We start from the raw sequence: 27152 nt of genomic DNA, 5'->3' as shown, positions 1-27152 counted from the left end.
GGTTCCTCCTTCTTACCCTTTTTGAAAATGGAAGTAGCGTTTCCCCTTTTCCAGCCTGTGGGGACTGCCCCAGACTGCCATGACTTTTGGAATAGAATAGAGAGGGGTTTAGCAACCTCATCTGCCAGTTGCTGAGTAGTGTTAATGGCTGGATTTTGACGATCTTGAAGGTCTTTTCCAACCTAAGTGATTCTATCATTCTGTGAATTATAGAACTGTGGTATTTTTGAAAAGCCCGTTGAGATCAAGTCCAACCCTGCCAGGTGACACCTGACAACCCTTTGGGGGAAGAAATTGTTCCTCATGTCCAACCTAAACTTCCCTTGGAGGAACTTAAGCTTTTTTCCTTTCAACCTGTCGCTTGTTCCTTGGGAGACCGACTCCCACCTGGCTCCAGCCTCCTCTCAGGGAGCTGTAGGGAGCCAGAAGGTCTCCCCTCAGCCTCCTTTTCTCCAGGCTGAACGCTCCCAGCTCCCACAGCTGCTCCTCAGAGGATCTGTGCACCAGACCTTTCACCAGCAGCTCGCTGTAAAGCGTTATTTTGGTTTTGCCTGTTTTAAAGACAGGGCTACCGGGGACTGAGGACGCAGCGACACTCGGCCGCCCCGCACCCCAATCGCGGCCGGGGCGCCGCGGGTTAACGCGACACCCACAATGCCTTGCGGCCCTGCAACGTCGCCAGTCGCGGCGGCTGCGCCGTGATGCCCCGGGCGGGACTGCGGCTGGCGGTGCCGCGTCAAGATCTGCGGTGTGTTACCCAGCCGCCTTTATTTTACCCCACTCCCTTCCCCCGCGATCTTTCGGGGAGGCTTTTGGGTAGTTTGACCCCTTTCTTGGGTTCAGGTTCCGCACCCCTGGGGAAGGCGATGGGTGCCTGGCTGGCGTGGCAAGGGGGAGGCCTGAACGTTTCTTCGCGACAGCGTTTCCCTTCTTCTCCTCCCCCTATTTTATGCCTTTCTTATTGTTGTTTCTTAGAAGGAGGCCGGTGCCCTCTCCGGGAATCGGACCATGATCTGAGGGAGCTCTCCAGGACTCAGCTTGGATTCGGATATCGCAGGTGTGCCTGAAGAACTTGCCCTGCTCACAGCCCCTGCGAAGCTCTTGGTAAGGTGGCTGCACTTCTGAGCATGTCAGACTGCATGACTTCGAAAGTTTTTGACGTATGCTGGAAAGCAGACCTTGCCTGCCCATGGATGTGTATGGCAGCGCTTGGTTCAAGGGTGTTCATCAGCTGACGTGGCCTCGGTGGCTGCCTTTGCCCTGATGAGATCCACAGGGAGCTTTCAAGCCCATGAAGTCATGCAGACCACGTCACCTGCACTGCACAGGCTGTGTGACACTGTGGCTACGTGAGGGGAGCAAGGTCCTGTTCCAGTTCATTCGCTCTTGAAAGTGTCTAGTGCTGCTTCTGCCTTGTTTCCTTTTAGCAAGCTAAAGATTCTCTACGTGGAAACTTACATAGTGAGTTTTTGCTGGTTCTTTTGGTTTGGGAACAGATTGCTTGGGAAATAAGAATGTGGGCTAGGTCTATGTGAAGCAATCTATTTCCACCCTGGAACCCTTAATCCAAAGTATTTATGTTTTTCAGTGAAAGCTTACTGCTAAACTAACAATTTTCTTTACTGCTCTTCTCCATTTGCCTCAGATCTAAGCAATGTGTATTTATTTAAGGTGTCTGCAGAGTTGTTACTTCAGTATTTACTGCTGAAGCTGAAACAGCACAGTGGCTGTGTACTCAGCTTTTGCATGGTAAACTGATAATTTGATCACTTGAAGCTTTATGGGCAAAAAATACAGTTGAAAACACACACCTTTATAGAGAAGGGCTGGTGGGAGATGTGGTGGTCGGAGGCTGTCTGGGGTCTGGGTCCAGTGACCATGAAATAATAGAGTTTTCAGTATGCCCAGGAGGAGCATCGACAAAATCTCCACACTGGACTTCCGAACAGCAGACTTTGGCTTATTTAAGGAACTAACTCAGAAAGTTCCTTGGGAAACAGCCCTTGAAAACAAAGGGTTCCAGGAGGGCTGGACCTACTTCAAGAAAGAACTCTTGAAGGCACAGGAAGAGGCTGTGCCAATGTACTGCAAGATGGGCCATCGAGGGAGACAGCTGCATGGGATAGGCAAGGAGCTTCTAAAGGAATTAAGGGGAAAAAAGAGGGCGTATCACCTTTGGAAAAAAGGGGAGATATCCCAGGAAGAGTTTAGGGATGTTGTAAAGGAGAATAAAAAACGTTTCTATAAATATATTAATGGCAAAAGAAGAGGCAAGGACAACCTCCACTCTTTATTGGATGCAGAGGGGAATATAGTAACAAAAGATGAAGAAAAGGCAGAGGTACTTAATGCCTTCTTTGTCTCAATATTCAGTAGTGGAACAGGTTGTCTTTGGGACAAGTGGCCTCCTGAACTGGCAGATGGAGCCAGGGACCAGTATAGTCCCCCTGTAATCCAGGAGGAAGCAGTAAGGGACCCACTGAGACACTTAGATCCTCACAAGTCCATGGGACCAGATAGGATCCATCCTAGGGTGCTGAGAGAGCTGGCAGATGAGCTCCAAGCCGCTCTCCATAATTTTTCAGCAGTCCTGGCTCACTGGAGAGGTCCCAGATGACTGGAAGCTGCCAACGTGGTGCCCATCCACAAGCAGGGCCGGATGGGTGAGCCAGGGAATTCCAGGCCTGTCAGCCTGACCTCAGTGCCAGGCAAGGTTATGGAACAGGTCATCTTGAGTGCAATTACACAGCACTTACAGGATGGCCAAGGGATCAGGCCCAGCCACCATGGATTTAGGAAGGGAAGGTACTGCCTGACCAACTTTATCTCCTTTTACAATCAGATTACCCGCCTGGTGGATGTGGGGAAGGCTGTGGATGTAGTCTGCCTGTACTTCAGCAAAGCCTTTGACACCATCTGCCACAACAAACTCCTGGCAAAGCTGGCAGCTTGTGGCTTGGACAGCAGCACTCTGAAATGGGTCAAGAACTCGCTGGAGGGCTGGGCCCAGAGAGTGGTGGTGAATGGTGCCACTGCCAGCTGGCGGCCAGTCACTAGTGGTGTGCCCCAGGGATCAGTGCTGGGTCCCATCCTGTTCAATATCTTTATTGATGATCTGGAGGAGGGGATTGAGTCCATCATCAGTAAATTTGCAGATGACACCAAGCTGGGGGCAGGAGTTACAGTATCACAGTATCACAGTATCACTTAGGTTGGAAAGGACCTCGAGGATCATCGAGTCCAACCTGACACCACAGACCACATGACTAGACCATGGCACCAAGTGCCACGTCCAATCTCCCCTTGAACGCCTCCAGGGTCGATGACTCAACCACCTCCCTGGGCAACCCATTCCAATGCCGAATGACTCGCTCGGTGAAGAACTTCCTCCTCACCTCGAGTCTGAACCTCCCCTGGCGCAGCTTGAGACTGTGTCCCCTTGTTCTGGTGCTGGTTGCCTGGGAGAAGAGGCCAACTCCCTCCTGGCTACAACCTCCCTTCAGGTAGTTGTAGAGGGCAATAAGGTCACCCCTGAGCCTCCTCTTCTCCAGGCTAAACAATCCCAGCTCCCTCAGCCTCTCCTCATAGGGCTTGTGTTCAAGGCCTCTCACCAGCCTTGTTGCCCTTCTCTGGACACGCTCAAGTGTCTCAATGTCCTTCTTAAACTGAGGAGCCCAGAACTGGACACAGTACTCAAGGTGCGGCCTAACCAGAGCAGAGTACAGGGGCACTATGACCTCCCTGCTCCTGCTGGCCACACTATTCCTAATGCAGGCCAGAATGCTATTGGCCCTCCTGGCCACCTGAGCACACTGCTGGCTCATATTCAGGTGGCTGTCGATCAGCACACCCAGGTCCCTCTCTGTCTGGGAGCTCTCCAGCCACTCCGACCCCAAAAGAGTTGATCTGTTAGAGGGTCCTGCAGAGCAACCTTGACAGGCTGGATGGGTGGGCAGGGGCCAATGGGATGAGATTTAACAAGGCTAAGTGTAGGGTTCTACACATTGGCCACAGCAACCCCATGCAGTGCTACAGGCTGGGGACAGAGTGGCTGGAGAGCGGCCAGACAGAGAGGGACCTGGGGGTACTGGTAGATAGTAGGCTGAACATGAGCTGAACGTGTACCCAGGTGGCCAGGAGAGCCAATGGCATCCTGGCCTGTATCAGGAATAGTGTGGCCAACAGGACAAGGGAGGTTGTTCTTCCCCTGTACTCAACACTGGGCAGGCTGCACCTTGAGTACTGTGTCCAGTTCTGGGGCCCTCAGTTCAAGAAAGATGTTGAGGTACTGGAACATGTCCAGAGAAGGGTGACAAAACTGATGAGGGGCATGGAACACAGCCCTGTGAGGAGAGGCTGAGGGAGCTGGGGTTGCTTAGCCTGGAGAAGAGGAAGCTCAGGGGAGACCTTATTGCTGTCTACAGCTACCTGAAGAGAGGTTGTAGTCAGGTGGGGGTTGGTCTCTTCTCTCAGGCAACCAGCACCAGAATGAGGGGACACAATCTTGAGCTGAGCCAGGGGAGGTTCAGGCTGGATGTTCGGAAGAAGCTCTTCACAGAGAGATTTGCCATTGGAATGTGCTGCCCAGGGAGGTGGTGGAGTTGCTGTTCCTGGAGATCTTCAAGAAAAGCTTGGATGAGGCACGTAATGTCATGTTCTAGTTGATTGGATAGGGCTGGGTGAGAGGTTGGACTGAATGATCTTGGAGGTCTCTTCCAACCTGGTTGATTCTATGATTAAAGACTTTTGTCTGTTAGAAAGTTTGAAGTGTGATTCTTGTTCCTTGTCCCCCATTCATTCATTTCTAAATGATCTGGGGAGGAGAGAAATATGAGAAGCTGGTGACTTTGGATATGTCCTCCATTTCTTGGATGATATGGTGTGGATGAAGTTCTGCCTTCCCACCAAGCAGGTGTGGTTGTCAGGTCAGGGAGGTTGGTGCTTCTGGAATGGATGTGTATAGATTGCAGTGAGGCAAGTTTGGGTTTTTTTTTAAAGTTTTTATAAAAAAAAAAATCCCACTTACTGTAAATCCAAAGGCAACTGCTTCCTCTGTCAGCTTGTAGCTGAAGATCTGAAACTTGCACTGTTTGTAAGCACTGGTTTTTGTGGGATGGATTTCTCTGCTCTGCAGAAAATTTCCTGGCTCTTGCAAATTTGAAGTGGGGTAAAAGCTCTTCTGTTTGGCTCCAGCAGTGAGAGTTTGCCATTGAGGCTGAAAGGCCTTTCCATGTAGTCTGCCTCTGTTTGTTACTCTGAATGAAACCCTGCATGAAAGCCTGGGAAAAAGGAGGAGAAAATGGTACAGGAAGAAGAGTGGTAAGGGGAAAGAGTGGCCAGCCAAGAGAGGGACTTTGTAACTTGTCAGTAATGTACAAGAAGTCACGGGGGAGGTACAGCCTTGAGGATAAGGAATTACTGTGCCCATAGAAATGGCAGAGAAGATGGCCCAAAGTATGCATAGTTGTCCTGTCTGGCTGTTACTGCCAAGTTAGTTACTTCATTTCTGTGCTTCAGAGGAAGAGTTCTCCCTTTTCTTGCCAGACAGTGGAATTGAAGATGTGAACTTTGATTCGTGTCAGCGTGTTCAGGATGTGAGCAAACACAGTTACATGTGGTACTGTTTCCCTCCTCACATGCAGATGAGTAAATTCTGTAAAATTAAATGGTGCTACTGGAATGCTGTTGGAGAAAGTGTGCTTCATTATATAGCATCACTTGCCCCAACTTTGTTTCCTTTTTCTGAAAATTACACCATTTCTACCTGATTATTGATAGTAAGAATTCTGTTCAGATTTAATTTGATGCAGGATGACTGAAAGATTTTGCTCACCATTCATTTACATTAACTTTTTGAGTGTAAACCACTTTTATTTTTCTTTCCCCCCACAACTTGCCTGGTTTTGTTTAATACAAATGAATGCAGATTGAAAAGTTGCATATTCTGAATATCAATCACAGAATTTCAGGGGCTGGAAGGGACCTTGAAAGCTCATCTAGTCCAAACCCCCTGCCAGAGCAGGATCACCTACACCAGTTTACACAGGAATGCATCCAGGCAAATTTTGAGTATCTCCAGAGAGGGAGACTCCACAACCCCCTGGGCAGCCTGTTCCAGGGCTCTGTCACCCTCACAGGGAAAACATTTTTCTTCATATTTATGTGAAACTTGCTGTGCCTCAACTTCCACCATTGCTCCTTGTGCTGTCATTGGGTACCACCAGCAGTCCCTCTTGGGATTGACCCTGCACATAATGATAAACATTGATGAGGTCACCTCTCAGTCTCCTCTAAGCTAAAGAGCCCCAGCTCCCTCATTCTCTCCTTGTGTGGAAGATGTTCTGTTCCCCTAATCATCCTTGTGGCTCTGTGCTGGACTCGTTCAAGCAGCTCACTGTCTCTTTCTTGAGCTGAGGGGCCCAGAACTGGACACAATATTCCAGATGTGGCCTCACCAGTGCAGAGTAGAGGGGGAGAAGAACTTCTCTTCACCTACTGGTCACACCCCTTCTAATCCACCCCAGAGTGGCATTGGACTTCTTGGCCACAAGAGTGCATTGCTGGCTCATGGTCATCCTTCCATCCACCAGGACCCCCAGGTCCCTTTCTCCTTCACTGCTCTCCAGCAGGTCCCTCCCCAGCCTATACTGGTCCATGGAGTTGTTCCTTCCCAGGTGCAAGGCCCTACACTTGCCCTTGTTGAACTTCATCACATTTCTCCCTGCCCAGCTCTCCAGCCTGTCCAAGTCTCGCTGAAAGGCAGCACAACCCTCTGCTGTGTCAGCCACTCCACTCCAATAACAATTACCCACAACAGTAGCAGGTGGGGGGGGGGGGGTGTGGGCAAGAGGATAGGTCCACACACTTTTCACTGCTGCCCAGTGATAGGACAAGGGGCAACAGGTATAAATTGGAATCCAGGAGGTTCCATTTGAACAGGAGCAGGCTGCCAAAAGTGGTTGTGGAGTCTCCCTCTCTGGAGAGATTCGAAACCCACCTGGACATTGTGATTCTGGGCAACCTGCTGGTGACCCTGCTGTAGCGGGGGGCTTGGGCTTGATCTCCAGAGGTTCCTTCCAAACCCCACCATGCTGGGATTGTGTGCTCGCACATCAGTATTTGATGAAAACATTGACTTGCTATTTTTGGCCTGGTGTTTTGACTGACCAAGAGGCTTGACGTTTAGTAGTTGCTGCAGTTTCTAGTCAGTCTGGTGACTGCTCTGCCTTTTATTACATCTTAACAATTCATTTTTTGGGAGAAAGAATGAAAAGATGAACTGTAAGGGAAAAGGAAGAAGAGTGTTATTTATTTAAGGTCAATTTCAATATTGTACTGCCAAATTAGTTGCAAATGTGAATTCATTTTTACCTCAGGCTTATGCTGCATGATGTGCTGAATTTCTTTCAATTGTGAGTGGTTTGTATGGTTTTTGAGGTTGTTTTATGTGTGAGTCACATGCTTTTTTCCTTAATGTGAATTTTATCTGTAGCTTGACTACTCCCTGCTGCTGTGTTTCGTGCTTCATAAGGAGTAGAGCAAGATGATGTGGTCTGCCAGAGATGTGACTGCTGGAATTAGATTTCTATTTTGTGTAAAAGGTTCAAATAATTGCCTTATTTTCTTAGAATTCAGTTGACAAGCAAACTGAATACTCTCTCTTCAGCTATGGCCAAGTCACACCTTTTCCAATGAGTGAATTAGGGTTGCTAAATCCCCCAAAATGTGCAAAGGAAGTAGAAAAGGTTGTGGGGCTTGTGGTCTTTTGTTGGTTGGTTGGATCTTTCTGAAGCAGTGGCTCATTTTCGGTGGTGTAGACTGTAAGCTCTGCTTCATAGATCTGTGTAAGGTGCTGAAGACCAAGGTCTGAAGACTTTGAATGCAGCTTAGTTTCTTGTTTTTCTCTCCCTTTGTAGAATCATGGCAAGTCCAAGAACAAGGAAAGTTCTCAAGGAGGTCAGAGCACAAGATGAGAACAATGTGAGCAACATCTAATTTTCTTTAGATAGTTTTGTGGGATTGAGTTTCCTTTTTCCTTGCTCTGGATGTATGTTATGCTCTGCTACAATATTGTCTTTATAACACTAGTGTGGCCAGCTAGTGGTACCATACACATTTAGATAGCTCATATTTGTGTCGTTTTCAGTAAGTTTTATTGATACATGCATTGTATACACGGCTGCACGCTTGGCATGAGTCTGTCATAAGTCTAGTCATGCTGTAACCCCTGGAGTTTGCTGAACAAGTGATGATCTATTTCAATTAGCTTCATTATACACTACCTTAAGTATAAGCCCATGGACGAGTTCAGTTTAATTTGTATCACTGCATTAAACTTTGACTGGTGAATCCAACCATAAGAACTAATGTTGCACCGTATGAACAACAAAACTATTTAAAAGAAAACTTTCTATTTTCATCTGCCAGAAACTGAATAAACATTCCAGGCTTTAAATGTTGCATTTTGAATTTTGCCAAGGAAACCTCAAGAATTCAGTTTGGTTCCTTTCTCTTCCTTCAAGACAATATAGAAATGAAATCAAGTTGAATTCTTTGCTGATTAATTTCAACTTGCTTATTTGTGTTTCCTCACTGGGTCTGGGGAGCCGGTGCAGTAATTTTTTATAATCCAAGTTAATGAGCATTTCTTCCTATGCAGCATACATAAATATTTGAAGGATGCTTCTGCTGTCAGGGAGGTGTTTCCAGACACTGAGAACTTTCCCTTCTGGAATAAATTTCTGCATGTAATGTTTTAATGATTTAACTTTTTGAGCTGTGAAAATTTCTCAGGGCCAAGAGATGTCTGAGTGTCAGAGTTACTTTTTTTTTCTCCTGCAGGTCTGCTTTGAATGTGGTGCATTTAACCCCCAGTGGGTGAGTGTGACCTATGGAATTTGGATCTGTCTTGAGTGCTCAGGAAAACACCGAGGCTTGGGAGTTCACCTCAGGTCAGCCTTTCACACTGGTGGACTGAGTTGGGTTACCTCAGGGTGCATTATAGCTGTGAACAGAATGTAATATTTTGGAAGGGAATAGAATATCTCAATTCCCACATTTCACTAGCAGTTTTGCTTCATGCTCCTCTCCAAAGTGACCTTTACACTCTCTGCCTTTTCTGTAAGTAGGTGAGGTGTGTGCTATACCAGTGCACTTCTGTGTTCATGCTCCTCAGGGTTCACTGCTGGGGCCAGCTCTGATTAATATATTAATCAGTGATCAAGGGCACCCTCTGCAAGTTGCAGATGACACTCAGCTGGGAGTGTTGATCTCTTTGAGGGTAGAAAGGCTCTACAGGGGAATTTTGGATTGATGGGTTGAGGCCACTAGAATGAGGTTCAACAAGGCCAAGTGCCAGGTCTTGCACTTGGGTCACAATGACCCCATGAAAGCTCAGGCATGGGGGCAAGGTGTCTGGAAACTGTCTAGTGGAAAAGTGCGTGGAGGTGCTGGCTGAATATAATCCAGTGCGTGTCGAGGTGGCCAAGAAGGTGACCAGCATCCTGGCTTGAGCAGTAGTGTGGCCAGCAGGTGTAGGGAGGTGATTGTCCCCCTGTATGCAGCACTGGTGAGATCAAACCTTGAGTACTAGGTTCAGTTTAGGGGTCCTCACCACAGGAAAGATACTGAGGTGCTGGAGTGTGTCCAGAGAAGGACAACAAAGCAGGTGAAGGGTCTAGAGCCACAGGTCTTGTAGGGTACAGCTGAGGGAGTTATTCAGCCTGGTGAGAAGGAGGCTCAGGGTCTTCTGGGTCTCTACAACCCCCTGAAAGGAGGTTTGAGCCAGGTGGGGGTTAGTCTTTTCTCCCAAGGAACGAGTTGGGTGGATGGGGCCTTGACCAACCTGGTCTGTTAGGTGGTGGTCTGCCCATGGTAGGAGGGTTGGAAGTAATGATCTTTAAGGTTTATTCCAACCCAAACCATCCTGTGATTCTGTGGTTCTACACTCGCCATCTCTGAGCTAGGCTGCAGTGAGGTTTGGTTTGGTGAGGTTTTCTTTGCCCCTGCTGATGTAGCAGAAGTTGTAACAAGCTGGGATTTTAATTCCCTTTTAAAACTGCTTTTCAGTTTCGTACGTTCTGTAACCATGGACAAATGGAAGGATCTTGAGCTGGAGAAAATGAAGGCTGGAGGTAATAGCAAATTTAGAGAGTTCTTGGAGTCTCAAGATGACTATGATCCCTGCTGGTCAATGCAAGAGAAGTACAACAGCAAGGCTGCAGCTCTGTTTAGAGATCAGGTAATATCAGCTCTGTGTGTCTTCATCCTCTACAATCTGAAAACACCAAATAATTTTGTTAGCACTTGTTTTTAAAGTTGAGGGGAGGAAAAGTAGCAACCTGCAGTGGTTCTTGAAAGGGTTAAGTCTTAGAGTGCTTCTTGTAAAGAGAGAATTTTCCTGAGAAACTTTGTTTTCAGCATTTAGCTCAGTTGGTTCAGAATTTCACTGCTGCAGTTTGTTGCAGTTTCTTAGTGGAGATATCCCAGTCCAGAGTAGAGAGTTCACTACTTCAGCAGCGCACTTTTATCCCAAGTGAATGCTGATAAACATTTTGTCTCTCGTAACAAAATGGTAAATTGATTTGCCAAAAACTTGCAGGTCTATAAACAAGTCAGTAATTGTTACGGTAAAGGTCTGGAATTTCCAGAAATGAAGTGATAAACAAGTCAAGGCTTAGAATATTTGCAAGGATACTCTTGTTTTTATGCTGACCCTGCCATGGAAGTGCTAAGAAAACATTCACTGGGAAATCCATGCAGCTTTGGAGTGTGGAGTGTGTGTTGTCTCTTTGCATGGGAGACAGTTGGTTCAAGTGGAGTATCTTGATGAAGGCAAAGGATTCCTAAGTTCTGTGCAGTAGGCCTTTTAGTATGCCAAATGAGGAGCTTCTGTGGCAAGGCCTTTGGAATTCTGTATTGACTTGCTGAAGTTAAGACCTGGATTGGAGGAGCAGTGTGGAGTGAAGAGATGAAGTTGAGGTCCATTGTTAGAAGAAGACAGAGCACTTCAAATTCTGTGTATGTGTTTTAGCCACCCTGTGTGAGAGTGTAAGTCCACCTCTTTCTGTTCTTCATTATTCTGTGATTAGTGCTTACATCTCTTTTAGTAGTCTAGTCTTTCCTCTGCAGATTTGCCTTTTTGAAGAAGTTGCCTAAAATGAGACACTGAAAATCAGTTCAGTTCAACATTGCTAGCCTGAGATTCAGAAAAAAATTACTCTTGTGAAAACAAATTAATCTTGCTGCTTCTGGCAGCAAACTGGAAATAGGACTTGTCTTCACTTTCCAGGACCAGTGTTTAACTTGGATGAAAACTCTGATGTCACATTCTGATCATTTTCCTACCCCTTCTAGGTAGCTACAGTAGCTGAAGGAAAAGAGTGGTCCATTGAAACATCTCCTGCCAGGAACTGGACCCCACCTCAGCCCAAAACATATTTCCCCTCAGCTCATCGGTATGTGTTCTTGTTGTCTAACATTGATAAAGCTACAGCAGGATCAAAACATGGTGTGTAAGTGTCTGCTGGTGTTACTCTGTTGGTGTTGTCTGAACAAGCATTTCTTTCACTGAAGTTAAGGAGCATGAGGCAGCAGGGCTTGAATGTCTCTAATAATTCCCACCACCTGCAGCTGAACGTTTAAACCGTGGCAGAGACAAGTGAGCAAGAGCAGAGGACAGGCCATGATGGTTTTATCTTGACTTGTCATGCGTCTGAGATTGCTCATCATGTCAGTCACACACAGTATGTCCCAGCCTTGCTCTGCAGTGCTGGCCCAGGCACAATTCAGTGGCAGGGAAGAAGGAACAGACTTTCCTTATGGCGCCAGTTGCTAGTGGAAGCCTCAGAACTGAAGCACAGCAGTTCTGGTTTTCTGCTCTTGTGTGTAGCGTTTGTTACTCTTTGCAGTGAAGACTTGAGTTGAATCGAAGAGCAATCGTAAATTGAACAAACAAGCACTTCATGCCTGGTCACCATCCAAAAAATTCAGGTTCTGAGCACCATTGTCTGTTTCTGGGCCTACTTTTCCTTTATTCACTCAATGCTCCAGGGGCTTGTGGAGGTTGCATTAGAGTTCCCTACTTGATAGGTGAACTAAATACTCAATTCTGCTGCTGTATCACGATGATGTATGTCAGGCTGCCCTACTGAGCTGGTGGGTTGGCTTGATGTGGTTTGATTTCTGAATCTTTTGGTAGTTCTACTGGACAACCTCAGACTGCAACTGCCTCTTCTGACAAGGCTTTTGAAGACTGGTTAAATGATGATGTCAGCTCTTACCAAGGGTAAGGCAATATTGATTACCTTTGCAAGAGTGCCTGGCACTCCAGCACAACAAAGACTGAGGCATTTATGCTACAGCTGGACTGTGATGCGGAGTCACTGCTTAATGGTCACATCCCATTGACTAGTAAAATCTTGATAATGTTGATAAAGAATAAAATGAAGGAAAGTGCCTTAATGCGTTTGTATAATGAAAATGTTTGAATAGCATTGAGGATAGAGCTTGTAGCTCAAAATGTTACTGTGGTGTGTTTCAAAGCAGGGCGTTTTTAGTGTATTTAGTATCTTGCAGTGATTTGATTTAATCAGGGATATTTATAAAGTTGACACTCCTCTTTCTTTTCCCACTTTCACCTAGCAATTTATTAGGACTTACTCAGACTTCTGCTATCAGTGACCTGTTAAACCTGGAGAATCATTAACAGACCCCATTACCTTGCAGAGGGGACACTAGTTTGCTGGGATTCCCCAGTGGATCCTTGTGGGTGTTGTGTCTTTATGAAGTGAGTGCTTTTATGGTTTAGGTGCTTTAGGACTTCTTTTTTTCCCCTAGGTGTATTTTAGTCAGTTACACAACTCTTATTTTTTCATTCTTTTTTGAGTTCTTGGTTAATGGGTTTAATGAATGCATGCTAATACAGATACTATCTATTCATTGTCTTATGGTAGTGGCCAAGAGAATCGTTATGTGGGGTTTGGAAACACAGTAAACCCTCCAAAAAAAGAGGATGACTTCCTGAATAATGCCATGTCTTCATTGTACTCGGTAAGGAAATGCTTGAAGCTTTCTCTGAATTACTGTTTTTTTCTCTTTCATCCTCTGTTATAATCAAAGAGAAACTGAAGACTGCAAAGATACAAAGAGATGCAGAGTGTTGGTTGTCTTTTCAAAGGGTGAAGAAGGGGAGGTTGAGGGGAGGCGTCCCTGCTTTTTACAACTCCCTGAAAGGAGGCTGGAGTGACGTGGGGGCTGGTATCTTCTCTGTACTATCAAGTGATAGAATGAGAGGAAGTGGCCTGAAATTGTGCCACAGGACATTTAAGTTGAATATTAGGAAAAATTTCTGTCCTGTGAGAGTGGCCAGGCACTGGAACAGGCTGCCCATGGAGGTGGTGGGGCCACCATCCCTGGAGGTGTTCAAGAAACCTGTGGACATGGTTTAATGGCCATGATGGTATTGGGCTGATGATTGGACTTGATCATCTTGGAGGTCTTAACCAACCAAAACAGTTCTATGTTTCTGAGATCTGGTGGATTTTAAAAGGCAAAACCAAGGGAGGAACTTGAGCAAGCCCTAGGAATTATGTCTGGTATCAGCTCACAGAAATAAGGAAAAAGAGGAATCTAATGTTCAACGGATCTTGGAGGAAAATACAACAGCAAGAAAGTAATGGCATTCCTGGTGGGAATGGCACGTAGGCTGGTTTTGCTTGAAGCAGATGGACCATCTTAGGTTCTTCAGTGGAAGACAACTGAAATGTGTATGCGCTTGGGTGCCAGGAGCCCTGAGCAGTGGTGAAAACATTTGAACTTCTTGTGGTGGGGTGTGAAGAGATACCGGCATATGGCTGAACAGTTGTCGGGATCAGAGCAGAGGTAGTGGAAGATGCCTTGTTGAAGGAAAATGAGTTTGAAGTCAGAGGCAGTCGGGGAGATACTGGTGCTTTGACAGACTACAGGGTGACAGCGCCGAATAAGATTTGGGTTTTGGAGGCACTTTGAAAAATAGCAAGGTTTTCTACCAGGGCTAGTGGCCAGTAGTCTTCTGTAGAGCCTAATCAGTCTAAATATCCACACTAGGTTTCATCACCCAGTGATTTCATTAAAACATAATAGAAAAGGTGATGCTTCATCCTTTGGACAGGCCTCCAGATGATCCCACAGGACACTTAGTATTGGTCTGCTGTTTTCTAGGTATGTTGTAGATTGTAGGCCAGATGAGAAACCACATCTGGAATGTACTGCAAATGAGAGATGACCCTGTGCTGGCCAAGTTGATATCAACCATTATCTGAATACATGATCTTATTTAAAGATAAGAATGGCAGGTTAAGTTTAGGGACCCTCAGCACACTGAGGTGCTGGAGTAGACCCAGAGAAGGGCAACAGAGCTGATGAAGGGTCTGAAGCACAAGTTTTATGAGGAGCAGCTGAGGGAACTATAGTTGTTCAGCCTGGAGAAAAGAAAGCTGAGGGGAGACCTCTACAACTCCCTGAAAGGAGGCTGGAGCCAGGTGGGAGTCGATCTCTTCTCCCAAGGAAGGAGCAACGGGATGAAAGGAAACGGCCTCAGGTTGCACCAAGGGAGGTTTAGGTTGGACATCAGGAAAAATTTCTTCTACCAAAGTGTTGTCAAGGAGTCCCCATGGGGTTTCAAAGCCATGAAGATGTGATGCTGAGGGACATGGTTCATCCGCAGACTTGGTAGTGTCGGGTTAGCGGTAGGACTTGCTCTGGAAGTGATCTTCGGACCTCAACGATTCTGTGATTAAAACGCCCTCTTGTGACCGCACGTGCAAACTACAGCTGGATTTGAAGCAAGTTATTCCAGTGAGACTGAATGGTTGCCTGTATATTCATCCTGGTCAGGAAACCCACTTCCCTTCCACTGCTTATTATTATTTTTCTCTACATTTCTGTATATACAACATTATTTTCTGTTGTGAGATACCAGAAGGAGCATTTTCTGTTGAATTCAAGCCAACTACACTCTCCAAATTGTCCTCTGAAAAGCAGATGTAATTGCAGTTCACCGTCTTGAGTGCCTTGAGGCTCTGCTTAACAGAAAAACCTTGAGACATCACTTTGCCCTTTTTGCATTTGGTGACAAAATTATCTTTCAGTGTTTCATCACAGGTGAGAAGGGCAGTTAATGAAGAGGCTTCAAAAGGAAAGGCAAAAAATATAAATATGTGGTGTAGTCACATTAAGTGGAAGGGGCAATGAGAAAAGGATTCTAGTATTTACAAGAGGAAATGGCCTAAAGTTGTGCCAGGGGAGGAACAATTTCTTCCTCAAAAGGGTTGTCAAGGCCTGGAACCGGCTGCCCAAGATGGGGATCCCTGGAAGGATTTTAAGGCTTTGGAGATGTGGTGCTGAGGGAGATGGTTTAGCAGTGGACTTGGTAGTGCTGGGTTAACAGATGGACTCAATGATTTTAAAGATCTTTTCCAGCCTAAACAGTTCCATGAGTCTATACTACAATTGAAGACTAATTTTTGCTCTTACTAGCACCTAGTTCTTGGGACTGCAAGAGCAGCTGTATTGGAGAGCATTCTGATGTAATACCTACGACTGAGCACTTGTTTATTCACCGTTGTTACTCACACATTGCTTACAACTTTCTTTAAAGGGATGGAGCAGTTTTACAACTGGAGCAAGCAAAATTGCCTCAGCTGCTAAAGAGGGTGTAAGTAGACAATGTGTATTTCAGTGTAAGTCTTGTGAATGCAGGGATTCTCTTTGTGTTCTAACAATGAGGTATCTTTGAAAGTATTACCGAGGTCAACTAAATTCTGCTTGTGTGTCTTTGTCTATAGCATATAACATAGATGCATACTGAGTACCTTAGAAATTTCCATCTATGCCAGGCAAGGCCAAAGTGCATTCTTCAGCAGGAATTTAATGCCAAGTTACAAACTGCTGATGGGTTTATATTTGGTCCTTCTTTTGGCATCTAACCACAGCATCTTTGTCAGTGTAAATACTTGTTGAGCAGAGGGTGTGCCTAGAAGGATGCTTTGGAAGAAAACTGAAGCACAGTCTTCCTGCTTTGTGTGTTCACTGAGGTGACAGTCCTTCAACTCCCCCCTGTAGACTAAAATCAGAGCAAATAAAAATCCACCCCCTTCTGTGTAAAATGGGATAAAAAGAGATTAATATTTTTGTGAGAATAATGTATTACAATGTTGTTCAGTTCTGCCTAGTATCCTTCCAAACTTGTATGAGCCTAAAAGTTATCTGTTAAGTTTAAACAGTTTATGAGTCTAGGTTACCTTTTATTGAGTGACATTGTGAGAAGAAAACATTGATCCTCACTGGCCTGCCGTGGTCTGGTCTGCACTTAGGACCCTTTCTTCCCTCTGCTATAAGTGGAGAAAGACCAGTGCTTCCCCAGAGCAGTTTGGAATGCCAGAGGTGGTGATGTGTATGTTTTCTGTTCACTGTGGGCCTCTGTCAAAGGTCCATTCATCTTGGAGAGCATCCTGCAACATTTCTAGATGTCTGTATTTACATTTCTAGATGTCTGTATTTAAACATCAAAGCTTTTATTCCCAGTAAACTTGAATGTATTTGCCTCTTTTCACAGGCTAGCAGATTTGGATCTCAGGCAAGTCAAAAGGTGAGTCTGACTTACTGAGTGTAACTGACTTTATATGCCATGTATTTGTCTGCACCAATTGATTTAAGCTCAATCCTCAACAGACCTCTGTTTCTCCTCTGTAGTGCACAGTCATTTTTATTGTCTAGCTTTTACTTCACTGCAGTGATCAAATGGAGCAAGAAATAAACAGTGATGCTCCACTGTGGTGTGAGCTGTATCAGAGAGGCAGTAGAGTGAAATGCTTTCATTCAGCTTGCAACTTATAATACCTCTGTTTTATTTTTATGGACCTTAAATACAGTCTGTATTGAAGTAGATTTCTTGGAGATACAATGCAAGCCACCTCCATTGCTCGAGTCTAATATGGGATCACAAATGTTAACTGCTCAGTACTGTTCTTAAATTAGTTTGTGTGTATTTAACAAAGGAGCAATTACAAAAGCATTTCCTCTTTCAAACAGAGACAGATCTGAATGACCCAGACCTTTGACACAGCAAGATCTGTTTGCATGGAAAAGTTTTAAATTCAAATAAAAAGTGTCAAAGAATATGATTCTTAATATGCCAAAGTTCTGAGTGACCAAGGGCTTACCTAGAGGAATATAGGTGTAGGGAGTTCTACTTGGAGCTGTAAGTCCTTTTGTCTGTACAGCACTATCCTGAGGTGCTTTCTAATGCACATGGGATGCTGTTGCTCCACACAAATGTGTAACTGCAGGTGTTGGTGTTCAGACAGATGTGTGCAGCAGGATGTGTTCACATTCCAGACACTAAGGCAAACTTGTACATGTTTTGCCACAACAATATCTTGTTAAAGCACACAAACATGATACTTAGAAGCTTTAAAGCATTTGCTGCTTGGCTTATGTAAGAAAAAATGAAGTGTTCTGCAGATCTTCCTTTTTCACTCCTTCTGGCAGTTTCCCTTTTAGAAAACTGTTCTGTCTTTACTGTTGCTAGCAAGAGTAAATATACTATGAAGTGTAAAAGCTCATCACATCTACTGACAAGGACCACAGCAGCTCAGTGCTCTGGAATCTAATCTGTGTTACTAAAGCTTGAGTTTCATTCCTGTAACACCTGCTCTTCTGCTCTGTAGAACAGATTTAACATCTTTTTGATGTAATAGGTTGTTTTAAAGTGTATTTGGTGTCCAGTGACCAAACATATTCATTCTTCTTTCTTGTCAGTAGATGTTATAATTGGAAGAGGTTTGTGCTACTTAACTTGCCTGAAAAATTGCTGCCATTTTTTTTTGTTAAAAGCTGCTTCTACCTTACTTGCTCTTTCTTTTTTGCTATCTGGGTAAAGTTTTGGGGCTACAAGCACCAGCCAGAGCCGGTAACACCCTTAGATATACTCTTGTGCATGGACTCCTCCTTGTCACTGTTTGTGCTGAGTTCTGTACATTTGCTCCTGAGCTGTCTTTTTTTTTTTTTTGTTTTGCCTTAAGTGAAATCTGTTTGGAATAACATTGTCTGCTTTGTATGGTAATGTTCCTTCAAACCTATTTAAAATGGTTTCTGTTGGATATAGAGATAGCTAAGCTCTGAGCTCTCAGAAAACATGCTGCACCTTTGTCCATGCTCTTCAGAAACACAGATGGCTTCAGGATTTCAGTTTGCATGTCTGATCCAGGAATACATCCTACCAAGTACTGCCCTGGGGTAGACTCTTTAATAAATGCCTCTGTAGGAAGTGTTTGTAGTGGTAGTTAGGATGCTATTCAAAATTCAGTGACAGGAAAGATGAAGAACTGATCCATGTGGAAGCACGGTTGGACCTAAACCTTTCTGTTCCATATTTGGAAATAATGGTGGTTAGGTAGAGGGGAGAACCTAGCAGTGCTGTGGCAAAGGGAAAGACCCTTCAGACACCTGGGAATCTGTGGAGGAGTGATGCTGAAGGTGCTTCATCCTCAGGAAGACCATGAATGAAGGCTCATGCCCTCACCAGTGTTAGCAGTGATAAAAAGCCTTAGGAAATAAAACTTCGTTAAACAGGTAATGTTTAGGAATAATGTTTATCTCACAAGCAAATTGGTCCTTTTGGATTAATTGGCCTGATTCAGGAGGTAATCAGTACAACACAGCAATTCTGCAGAAAAGTTTAAGCCAAACGAAGGCTTACTAGGTTAGTAGGGGAAGGGCTGATTTCAAAGGAAACTTTTCCAATCCCTGCTGTCCCTGGCAGTATCAGTTTGTGAAAGTAATTCCGTGACTTACACTATGGGCTTCCAATTTTGTAAGAGGTCTCAGAAGCACAGCATCTTTATGCATCTTGTTCTGGTTTGCAGTAGATTTCTGAAGGTCATTGTTTCATCTCCTTGCAACCTTTGAGCTTTAGGAAAGATGACAAAAATCTTCTCTGACACTTCTGTTTCTACATTGCCTAGAAACAATTAGGCTGTTTAATAGATGACAATTGCTGCCCTACAGGACAGAAAAAATGGTGAAAAATTGGGCAATTCTACAAGTAATTCCATTAGGAAGGAAAAGCAATGATGGATGAGGTCAGGCCTTCCAAATATTCAGCTGCAGGCACTAGCAAGGAGCCCATCTTCTAGGCTGTTGCTGGTTGAACCATTGCTTCTGCTTCCAGTGCAAGGTCAGACTTTGTTTGGACTCTGGGTGTCTGTAGCAGCCTACTGCCATGTGCATCTGGTTTGATTTTCTTGTAATGTTCTCTGCAGCACTGTGCTCTGTGTGCTTTTCAGCTCATTCTGCTTGTACAAGTCAAAGCTTAAAGCTTCACGTGGTTTTGGAGATACTGCTGAAAAGTTTACCTGCAGAAGATGTTGGCTGTGCTTTTTGTTTTCAAAAGTTAAAAAACCAACAAACTGACTTTGTTCTTTGTTTTGCTTTTAAATAGGCATCACAGTTAGGTCAGACATTAAATGAAAATGTTCTCAAACCTGCACAGGAAAAGGTAACCTTGGAACTAGTAAACCACTTGCAGAAGATGGGTATGCTGATTTAGGTAGTGATTGTTTCCTTCTGCCACAACTGTGCAGTTTGCCAGTGTGTGCTCCTGGTTTTTCATGTGCTAGCCCAGTAGCAAAGAGGAAACATTAAATAATTCTAGTCTGTTATCCAAGAAAGGTTAATGAGGGTAATTCCCTCCACCAGCCTTTCCCATGTCCACAAGAGTCTGTTACATTCTTCCCTGTTAGGTGCTGTTTTATAAGGGTTATGCTTTCAAAAATGGAAAATTGGACCCTAAATGGATAGAAAAATGGATTATTAAACAAAATAATCATTAGTGGTATCTTTGAGTGTTACATTGGTGGCATTTTACCTATCTGCCTGCCAGCATTGTTTTAATTCAGCTAACATCTTATAGCCACTCTTTCCCAAAAAGGGTTTTCAGGGAGGTTGGAGTCAGGGATTGGTCTCTCCTCCCAAGGAACAAGCAATCAGGCAAGAAGAAATGGCTTCAAGTAGTAGCAGGAGAGGTTTGGTTTGGACATGAGGAATGGTTTTTTCCTGAAAAGGATTGTCAAGCCCTGGAATAGGTTGCTCAGGGCAGTGATGGAGCCCTCACCCCTGAAGTGGTTTTCAGTCATGCTGATGTGGTGTTGAGGGACATGGTTTAGTGGTAACCTGGCAGTGCTGGGTTAAAGGTTGGACTTGTTGATCTTAAAAGTTTTTTCCAACCTAAATGATTTTATGATCTGCTGCCTCATTAAGGACAGTAGAATTTGGGGCCAAGTATGTTGAGATGAATGGGGACTATTTACCAATAGAAGTCTGGAAACTTCCATTTGATATTTGTGCAGAATATTCTGGCAGTCAGTTAAAAACATGTTTAATGCATGTGCAGCATGGTTTAATTACTTCACAAAATAATTATGTTACCTTTATTAATTCAACATTCTTCATGTAGTATTGGTTCCCTAGTCCCAGCTTATGTTGGAAGAGACCTTGGAGATCATCTACTCCAACCTCCCCACCATGCACAGAGATGCCTCTCAGCTAGACTTAGCTTCAATTTGGCTTGTTTGGTGTTTTTAACCTTGTTGTTTCTAGCTGTTAAGCACAAGGAAGCTTGTCATAAGTTTTCACTAATCCTTTATTTTATGACTAATTACCAATACTTTGATCCATGTAGGTGAAAGAGGGGAAAATATTTGAGGAGGTCACCGTGGGGGTATCCCAGTTGGCCAGCAAGGTATGACGTGGCCAAACAGTAAGCCAGTCTCCATATTCTTGAAAGGGTTTTTGTAGTGAAACAGAACCACAACACAGCTTCAGCCTGTGCTTGTGCTTTTGGGGTGTTAAAAACTATGCAAGTATGATGTAGTCCTTGTGATGGCATGATGCAGGGTTATGAGGCTACCAGTGTACCAAAGGCAAAAGAATATGGAGACAGCTTGCATTGCATTTGAGCAGTTAAACTTATTAATACTCTCTACCTTTTTGTCTTCCTGTGCTGCCATTGCTTGGCAATGTGGTAAGTGCTGCCTTTACCTGATAAGTACAGAAGTCCTGCATGATCTAATGCTGATTTTGGAGGGTCTGTCTTTCTAACATTGTGAAAGTCGGCACCGGAGGATTGATCATGCACCTGCTTAATGCCTTAAAAGTTGAAGGTATTTGAATAAAAGTTTCTGTTGAATAGTAACTTCCTGGGTATGACTTGAGAATTGGTATTTCTCCTCCAACCCCAGTCTGTTATAACCACCCCAAGAGGATTCTCTTGGCAGTCTTGTTTCTTCTAGAACTTGACTGCTGGCCTGTTTTACACAGGAGGTGAAATAATGCTACTGAAATGGGGTGAAACTGATTTTGTAAAAATATTAGTCCCATGAATTGTGACATCCAACCAGCGGTGCTGTCACCAAGTTTAATTGTATGCAAGGAGCAGTTCCAGCATTTTTGTGAAGGAAATGTAGAAGAGAATTCAAAAGCTGTTAGTGATGGGTGAAAAAGCTCTCACCTGACTTCTCATACCTTCCAGCAGCAGCATGCTGCCACACCTGCCTTCCTGACATCAACCATGTCACTGCCCTTCAGAGCAGCTTTCTGGTGAAATGTCTTCTCTTTATCCGAGCAAGTGGAGCGATGTCTCGTGGCTTTAGCTATTGAACTGGGAGGAATTGTTGATTCAGTGTGTAAATGAAAGATCTTTTTTCTTCTCTAGGTTCAGGGAGTTGGAAGTAAGGGATGGCGAGATGTCACCACTTTTTTTTCTTGCAAACCAGATGATAATTCTGAAAGGTATTTTTTAATTTTATTGTTCTCTTCTGTGTCTCTTTAAACATAATTGTAACTCCTGTGTTTTCTGTGGTATACCAGTAGGAGGTAAATTTTAAATATGAGGAAATTATTCTGTCTTTGCTAGTAGTACTCCTGTATGTAAAATGGGAAGAGTTTAATTTACCTAATTATGACAGTTCTTTAACTGAGCACAAAATAGTGTACGTCACCTTGGGCTTAAAATATTCCTGAAGTATTTTTCCTCACTCTGGGAAACTTCCCCTCAAATTTTGTTAACTTGAGGCTGTTAACAAAAAACACTGAATCTTGTGCCACTCAGAGCAATGTATTCAGCTTTTCTTCATTCATCCTTAGATTTGTTTAAACAAAGGGCAGTAGTGTAACAGGTTTCTTTTTATTTGTGGTCATTTATTGTTACATTTGCCATAACTAACTTATTTCTACCTTCCTATACCAGAAGACCAGCTGAGGGAGACAGCTACCAGAACAGTGGAGGGGAGGGCTACCAGAACAATACTGTAGATCAAAGCTTCTGGGAGACCTTTGGCAACTCTGATGCACCAAAAGCTCATAAATCTCCAAGCAGTGAGAGCTGGACCTATGTGGACAATTCCACAGAGAAGAAGAGTTCCGACAGCTGGGACGTGTGGGGCTCAGGGACAGTCTCCAACAACAAGAACAGTAACAGTGACCGCTGGGAGGATTGGTAGATCAACTGGGAAAACACAGGAGGGGAGAGCAAGACTGAAAAACCTCCTAAGGCAAGAAAAAAGGTGTCTTCAGCTGATGATGGGTGGGATAACCAGAACTGGTAGAACTCTGCTAACACTGTTTTGCACAGCTAGTAAAGAGAAGCTATGCTGGATGATGGAAGAAAGTTTTACGTGCAACTGGAGTATCGTGGTTGACCTTATTGACCTGTTACCTTTGTGCTTCCCATTCATTCTCCTTTCTTCTGTCCTGGTTTAGGAAAAAAGTAGCATCTGAATCTTTCCTTACATAAAGGTGGCTCTCCCTTTTTTAAAAGCTAGAGATAAGTACATTCTCCTTGCACTATTGAAACTGGGTGCAGTGACTTTTCTTAACACAGGCTTTCAAAGGAAAAATACCAGTGCAAACACACTTTGATGGCACAACCTTGCATGTGTAGGCTCCTAGGTATTCATGCAGCCCTCACAGAATTTGAGATGACCTGAGGTGTTTAATGCAAAGGACACGGGTGTCCTTTGTGCAGCCATACAATAAGCAAACTGCAGCTGAATAGATTTAGTTCCAATGCCTTATGGATTGCTCTGGCCATATTAAGTTTGGCAATTCAGGATGGTCTTTAAGATACTTTTTTATTGGAGCTTTGGTTTTAAACTTTTAATATTTTGGTTTTAGTCTCTTAAGAGTTATTTTCTCTCCTTAGAATTAATAATCATCTAGATCTAGATTCCTTATTTGTGTAGACTCCTAGTTTGGACCTGAGAGATCCATCGTGGCTCTGCCTTGCCCCTCTTGCACACTGGGTTAAGCTTAGAGTGCAGTTCTACACAAGCTGTAGTGCTCTCCTTCCTTCCTTATGCCCTTCCCCCAGTTTTTGAGTGTTTGATACAGTCTGGGTTTTTTCTGCCTTTTTTGTCTTCTGCCCATCTATTCTATCCTGATAAAAATGAAATCTTTCTGCCACTTCTGGTTTTTTGGACATTCTTTTTGCAACTTGGCAGTGAAACAAAATTTATGGAAGAGATTGCAGTAAGAGAACCTGCATGGAAAACATGAGAACACTGAGGAGAGAGGCTGGCAGCAAGCTCCTTTCAAGATGAATAAATGTCTGGGTTTAATAGTCATGTTTAAATTAAGCAAATGTTTACCAAGTTAATCTTTAAATATGTCAGACTGTATCTGTTTCAATCATGGTTTTCTGCATTTTTGTTCTGGATCTTGTTAGAGAAACACTGTTTCAGAAGTTTGGGATTGTCATCGTTGAGGAATGGAGTGGAAGATTCGCTTCCATCTCAATGGTGACCCAGCAGACTGCTTTGCATAGCACAGACCATATGTTCTGCAGAAGAACTGTGACTTCAACCACGAAGGTGTCCTATAGATCCTGTTTTATTTTAGGGGGTGTGTTGTAAATGTACAATCAGCTCACCTGCAAACTTCAAGATGTTGTTATATCGTCTGCTTTACTACCAGCATGGAATTCTGTACTGTGGACTCTGTGAATCTTAATACGTACCTGAAAGGCCTTTTCTAACTTGTTCAAGCAATCAACCTAAGTTGTCAAAGTTACCTTAAATAATACTTCATTTTCTCTTCATAGAGGTAGAGTATTATCAAGAGGTTAAAAAGGAAGGAAAATCATGAATCCCTTCAAAAGTAGCAGAGTTTACAGGCTTAAGTAGGAGCAGCTCTGTTCGTAGCCTGACTCTGCATTTCCATCAAGAGGATCTTTATGATGGTGAACAAAATCCCTTTTTCTAGTCTTTTCTAGCTGTGTCCTGAAGAGTTGAGATTTCTTTTATCCCCTTGCTTCTCCTGGCAGCATGGACCTGGTGCTGTCAGGACCCAAGCACTACTTCAGACTGAGCCATGCCAAGGCTTTCCTGCTGGCACACTGCCCCTTGGCACCAGAGATTTAATTTTACTGTGCTGCTTGTAGTACCACTGGCAGATGTTTACAGCCTAGCTGTGAAAGAAGGGGGTTCTGCTTTTTGTCCAGTTGCAGACAGACCTTGGTCATAGCTCAACTGCATGTCAAGCCTCCCTTTGCATTTTTCTGCCTACACCTCTGTTGCCTACATGTAATTTGTCTGCTGCCCAGTAGGAAGCTGTAGTGCATGTACAGTGCTGTGCCAGGTGTCAGTGGCACTGCCCAGCCCTTGACTGACAGTCCTTGTGTCACTTTGTGGTGACGGCAAAATGCATCTGACAGGTTGCACTGCTTGCTGGTGTCTGTCTGGAGCAACGTGAAGCTGATTCAGCTTCCTCTGTACACATTTATTACAGTTTCTCTTCACAAGCCTCCTGGAGTAGCTGCAAAGCTTCATTTCAATCCATTCAATCAACACTACTGTGGTGTGTACCTGAATATTCTCCTCAGCTCTGTGTTTTGCCTAGGAGAAAATTGATTTAGTTCTGTATCACTTGCAGCTACAATTGGTATGAGCCATTTGTTTGTTCTTCTGGCTTTATTTTTGTTACCTCTGGAAACTGTTATGATTTAAATTAAAGAGAGAGAGAGCCCTACTAAGGCAGAAGCTTTAGCTAATGATTTTTTTCTTCCACTTGAGGCAGAAAAGTTTCCAGTCTCTCTTTTTGCAGTGCTGTAGAGAGGCAACAAAATCTTGCATCTCCCAGAAAGTTGTTAAAGGAAGATACTAAAACCCAGCAGAATGGCAGAAAGGTAACGGCAGCTCCCAAACCACTACCAACCACTCTGTTTGCCAGACAAATTGGTATTTTTATCAGTTGTCTGAATCTGAACTTTTACTATCTCTTCACAAGGGGAGCATGAAATGAGGGTATTTTCTTTTACTAAGCCTCTGCTAGACTAGATTTTGCTTTTTGTATCTTTTTAAAGTGTAGCTGACTGGAAAGCATCTGCAGTTTGGAATGCATGCAGTCAAGGTGCATGTGTGGAGTGAGGGTTTATGGCTTAGACTTTTCGTCCCCCATCCTCTCTCCAAATCCTCTAATTTTTGGGCCTGATTATGAGCACTGTAAACAGATGTGGAGTGCAGCCTACTGGAACTGAGGCCCCTTGTCTAAATGACAGCATAGCCACGAATCTGAGTGAGCATGTGGATTGACAAGTCTTTAGTGTCCCTGTGTGCTTCCCCTGTGTGGTAGACAAGGGAGCCACTTCCCTTGCGGTCCCACTCCCTGCATTGACAGTTTTAACTCTCACAAGTGTGTTGCCAAGGAGAGGTGCAGGTGAATGGATTGCTGCAACCATTGGACACTGCAGTGTCTGGTTTAAATTTCCCAGGGTTTCAGACTGGTTTCTTTCTTTGTGTGGCTTCAACACTGGAAAATACAGAGCAGCTGGACTCATGCAGCTAGTCTGAGATAAGAAAAACTTCAGGAAAGTGACACTTGGAAAAGAGTAAAAGTATGAGAGAATCTTCTTGACCCAGGAACCTAACCCTAGGAGTCAGGGATTGTTTAAAAATGTTTCATTTGTGTCTTGAAACCTGTCAATACATTTCAAGAAGTGCATGGCCAGCTCTCCTTCCTGGCTGAGGCCTCAAGGATAATGTTGCTGCTTTTCTTTTCCAGGCCAGCCTGTGTAACCTTCCATGGGTTCGTGATGTATTTATCGGTGTAATGATCTGTGCAATAATTTGATGAGTGTAGGTAAAAACCTTTGTTTAATCCAGGATACATTTAAAGATACAGTGGTCCTCTGGAGAACAGCAGCCCACCAGGGAATTTTAGTTGCACCTTCCTTTGGCAAAATTGAATTTCAGGTACCCTGTTTGAGCAGGTTTGAGCAATCGGTGATTAAAGAAGAGATCAAGAAACATTTTGATGTCCATCATTAGAGTTTGATTGGAATGGCTTCATGGCCTGGAGCTATAGAGCCCTCTTCCACTGTCCTGCCAGCACAGGTTTGGTCAGCATGGAGGACTGTATCTTTTAATTTTCCTGATGTGTTCTTTTGTGATGTTCACAGGAATGAGCATTTCAGTGGACACTATTCATTGTTCTGTAGAGTGGTACCAGACTCCAACTGCAGTGTCATCTTCTAAAGAGCATTACAATAAAGCAAAGAGATACAGAGCAGAGTGGTGTTTAGCCCTTCTTCAGGAGACTTTGTTAACTACAAAGGATGTTGCATCAGCGTAGCTTCTGTGGCCTGGTCTTGGTATGGTTAATATCATGGAGTAAACTGAGAGTGGATGCTTCACCATAGAATGTGAGGGGTTGGAAGGCAGCTTTGAAAGATTATTCCATCCAAGTGCCCTGCCAGAGCAGGGTTACCCAGGGCAGGTCATACAGGAACACATCCAGGAGGGTTTTGAATGTCTCAAGAGGAGACTCCACAGCCTCTCTGGGCAGCCTGCTCCAGGGATCGTCACCCTTACAGTGAAAAAGTTTTTCCTTATGTTCCCATGGAACTGCCCCTTGTCCTGTCATGGAACATCCCTGAGCAGAGCCTGGCTCCATCCTCCTGGCACTGCCCTTCCCATCTTTATACACATGAATGAGGTCACCCCTCAGGCTTCTCTAAGCTAAAGAGCCCCAGCTCCCTTGGCCTGTCCTCACAGGGAAATGTTCCACTGCCTTCATCATCTTTGTGGCTCTGCATTGGACTCCTTCAAGCAGTTCCCTGA

The 27152-nt window shown here is 44.2% G+C and overlaps 1 protein-coding gene across 1 annotated transcript; it reads left to right on the top strand.

Moving 5' to 3' along the window:
• Positions 1-994: 994 nt before the first annotated feature.
• ARFGAP1 (ADP ribosylation factor GTPase activating protein 1) lies at positions 995-26601 on the top strand. Its single transcript, XM_068150372.1, has 14 exons — positions 995-1104; positions 7917-7980; positions 8842-8951; positions 10069-10240; positions 11356-11456; positions 12200-12286; positions 12954-13050; positions 15638-15694; positions 16595-16627; positions 17921-17950; positions 19481-19537; positions 20720-20779; positions 21752-21828; positions 22286-26601. The coding sequence occupies exons 2-14, from the start codon at positions 7921-7923 to the stop codon at positions 22536-22538; spliced, it is 1194 nt and encodes a 397-aa protein (XP_068006473.1). The 5' UTR covers positions 995-1104; positions 7917-7920; the 3' UTR covers positions 22539-26601.
• Positions 26602-27152: the final 551 nt, after the last annotated feature.

This window comes from Melanerpes formicivorus, unplaced genomic scaffold, assembly GCF_026170545.1.
Source record: "Melanerpes formicivorus ecotype bairdi unplaced genomic scaffold, bMelFor1.0.p_v2 SCAF_19, whole genome shotgun sequence".
Lineage (NCBI taxonomy): Eukaryota > Metazoa > Chordata > Aves > Piciformes > Picidae > Melanerpes > Melanerpes formicivorus.
The sequence above is the reverse complement of the archived record's forward strand: the minus strand, read 5'-3'. Positions and strand labels throughout refer to the sequence as shown.

Coding starts and splice junctions, on each gene's coding strand:
- ARFGAP1 (XM_068150372.1), top strand. CDS start 7,921: ATGGCAAGTCCAAGAACAAGGAAAGTTCTCAAGGAGGTCAGAGCACAA. Junction 12,287..12,953: donor GATGTCAGCTCTTACCAAGG/GTAAGGCAATAT, acceptor GTCTTATGGTAG/TGGCCAAGAGAATCGTTATG. Junction 13,051..15,637: donor CCATGTCTTCATTGTACTCG/GTAAGGAAATGC, acceptor CTTTCTTTAAAG/GGATGGAGCAGTTTTACAAC.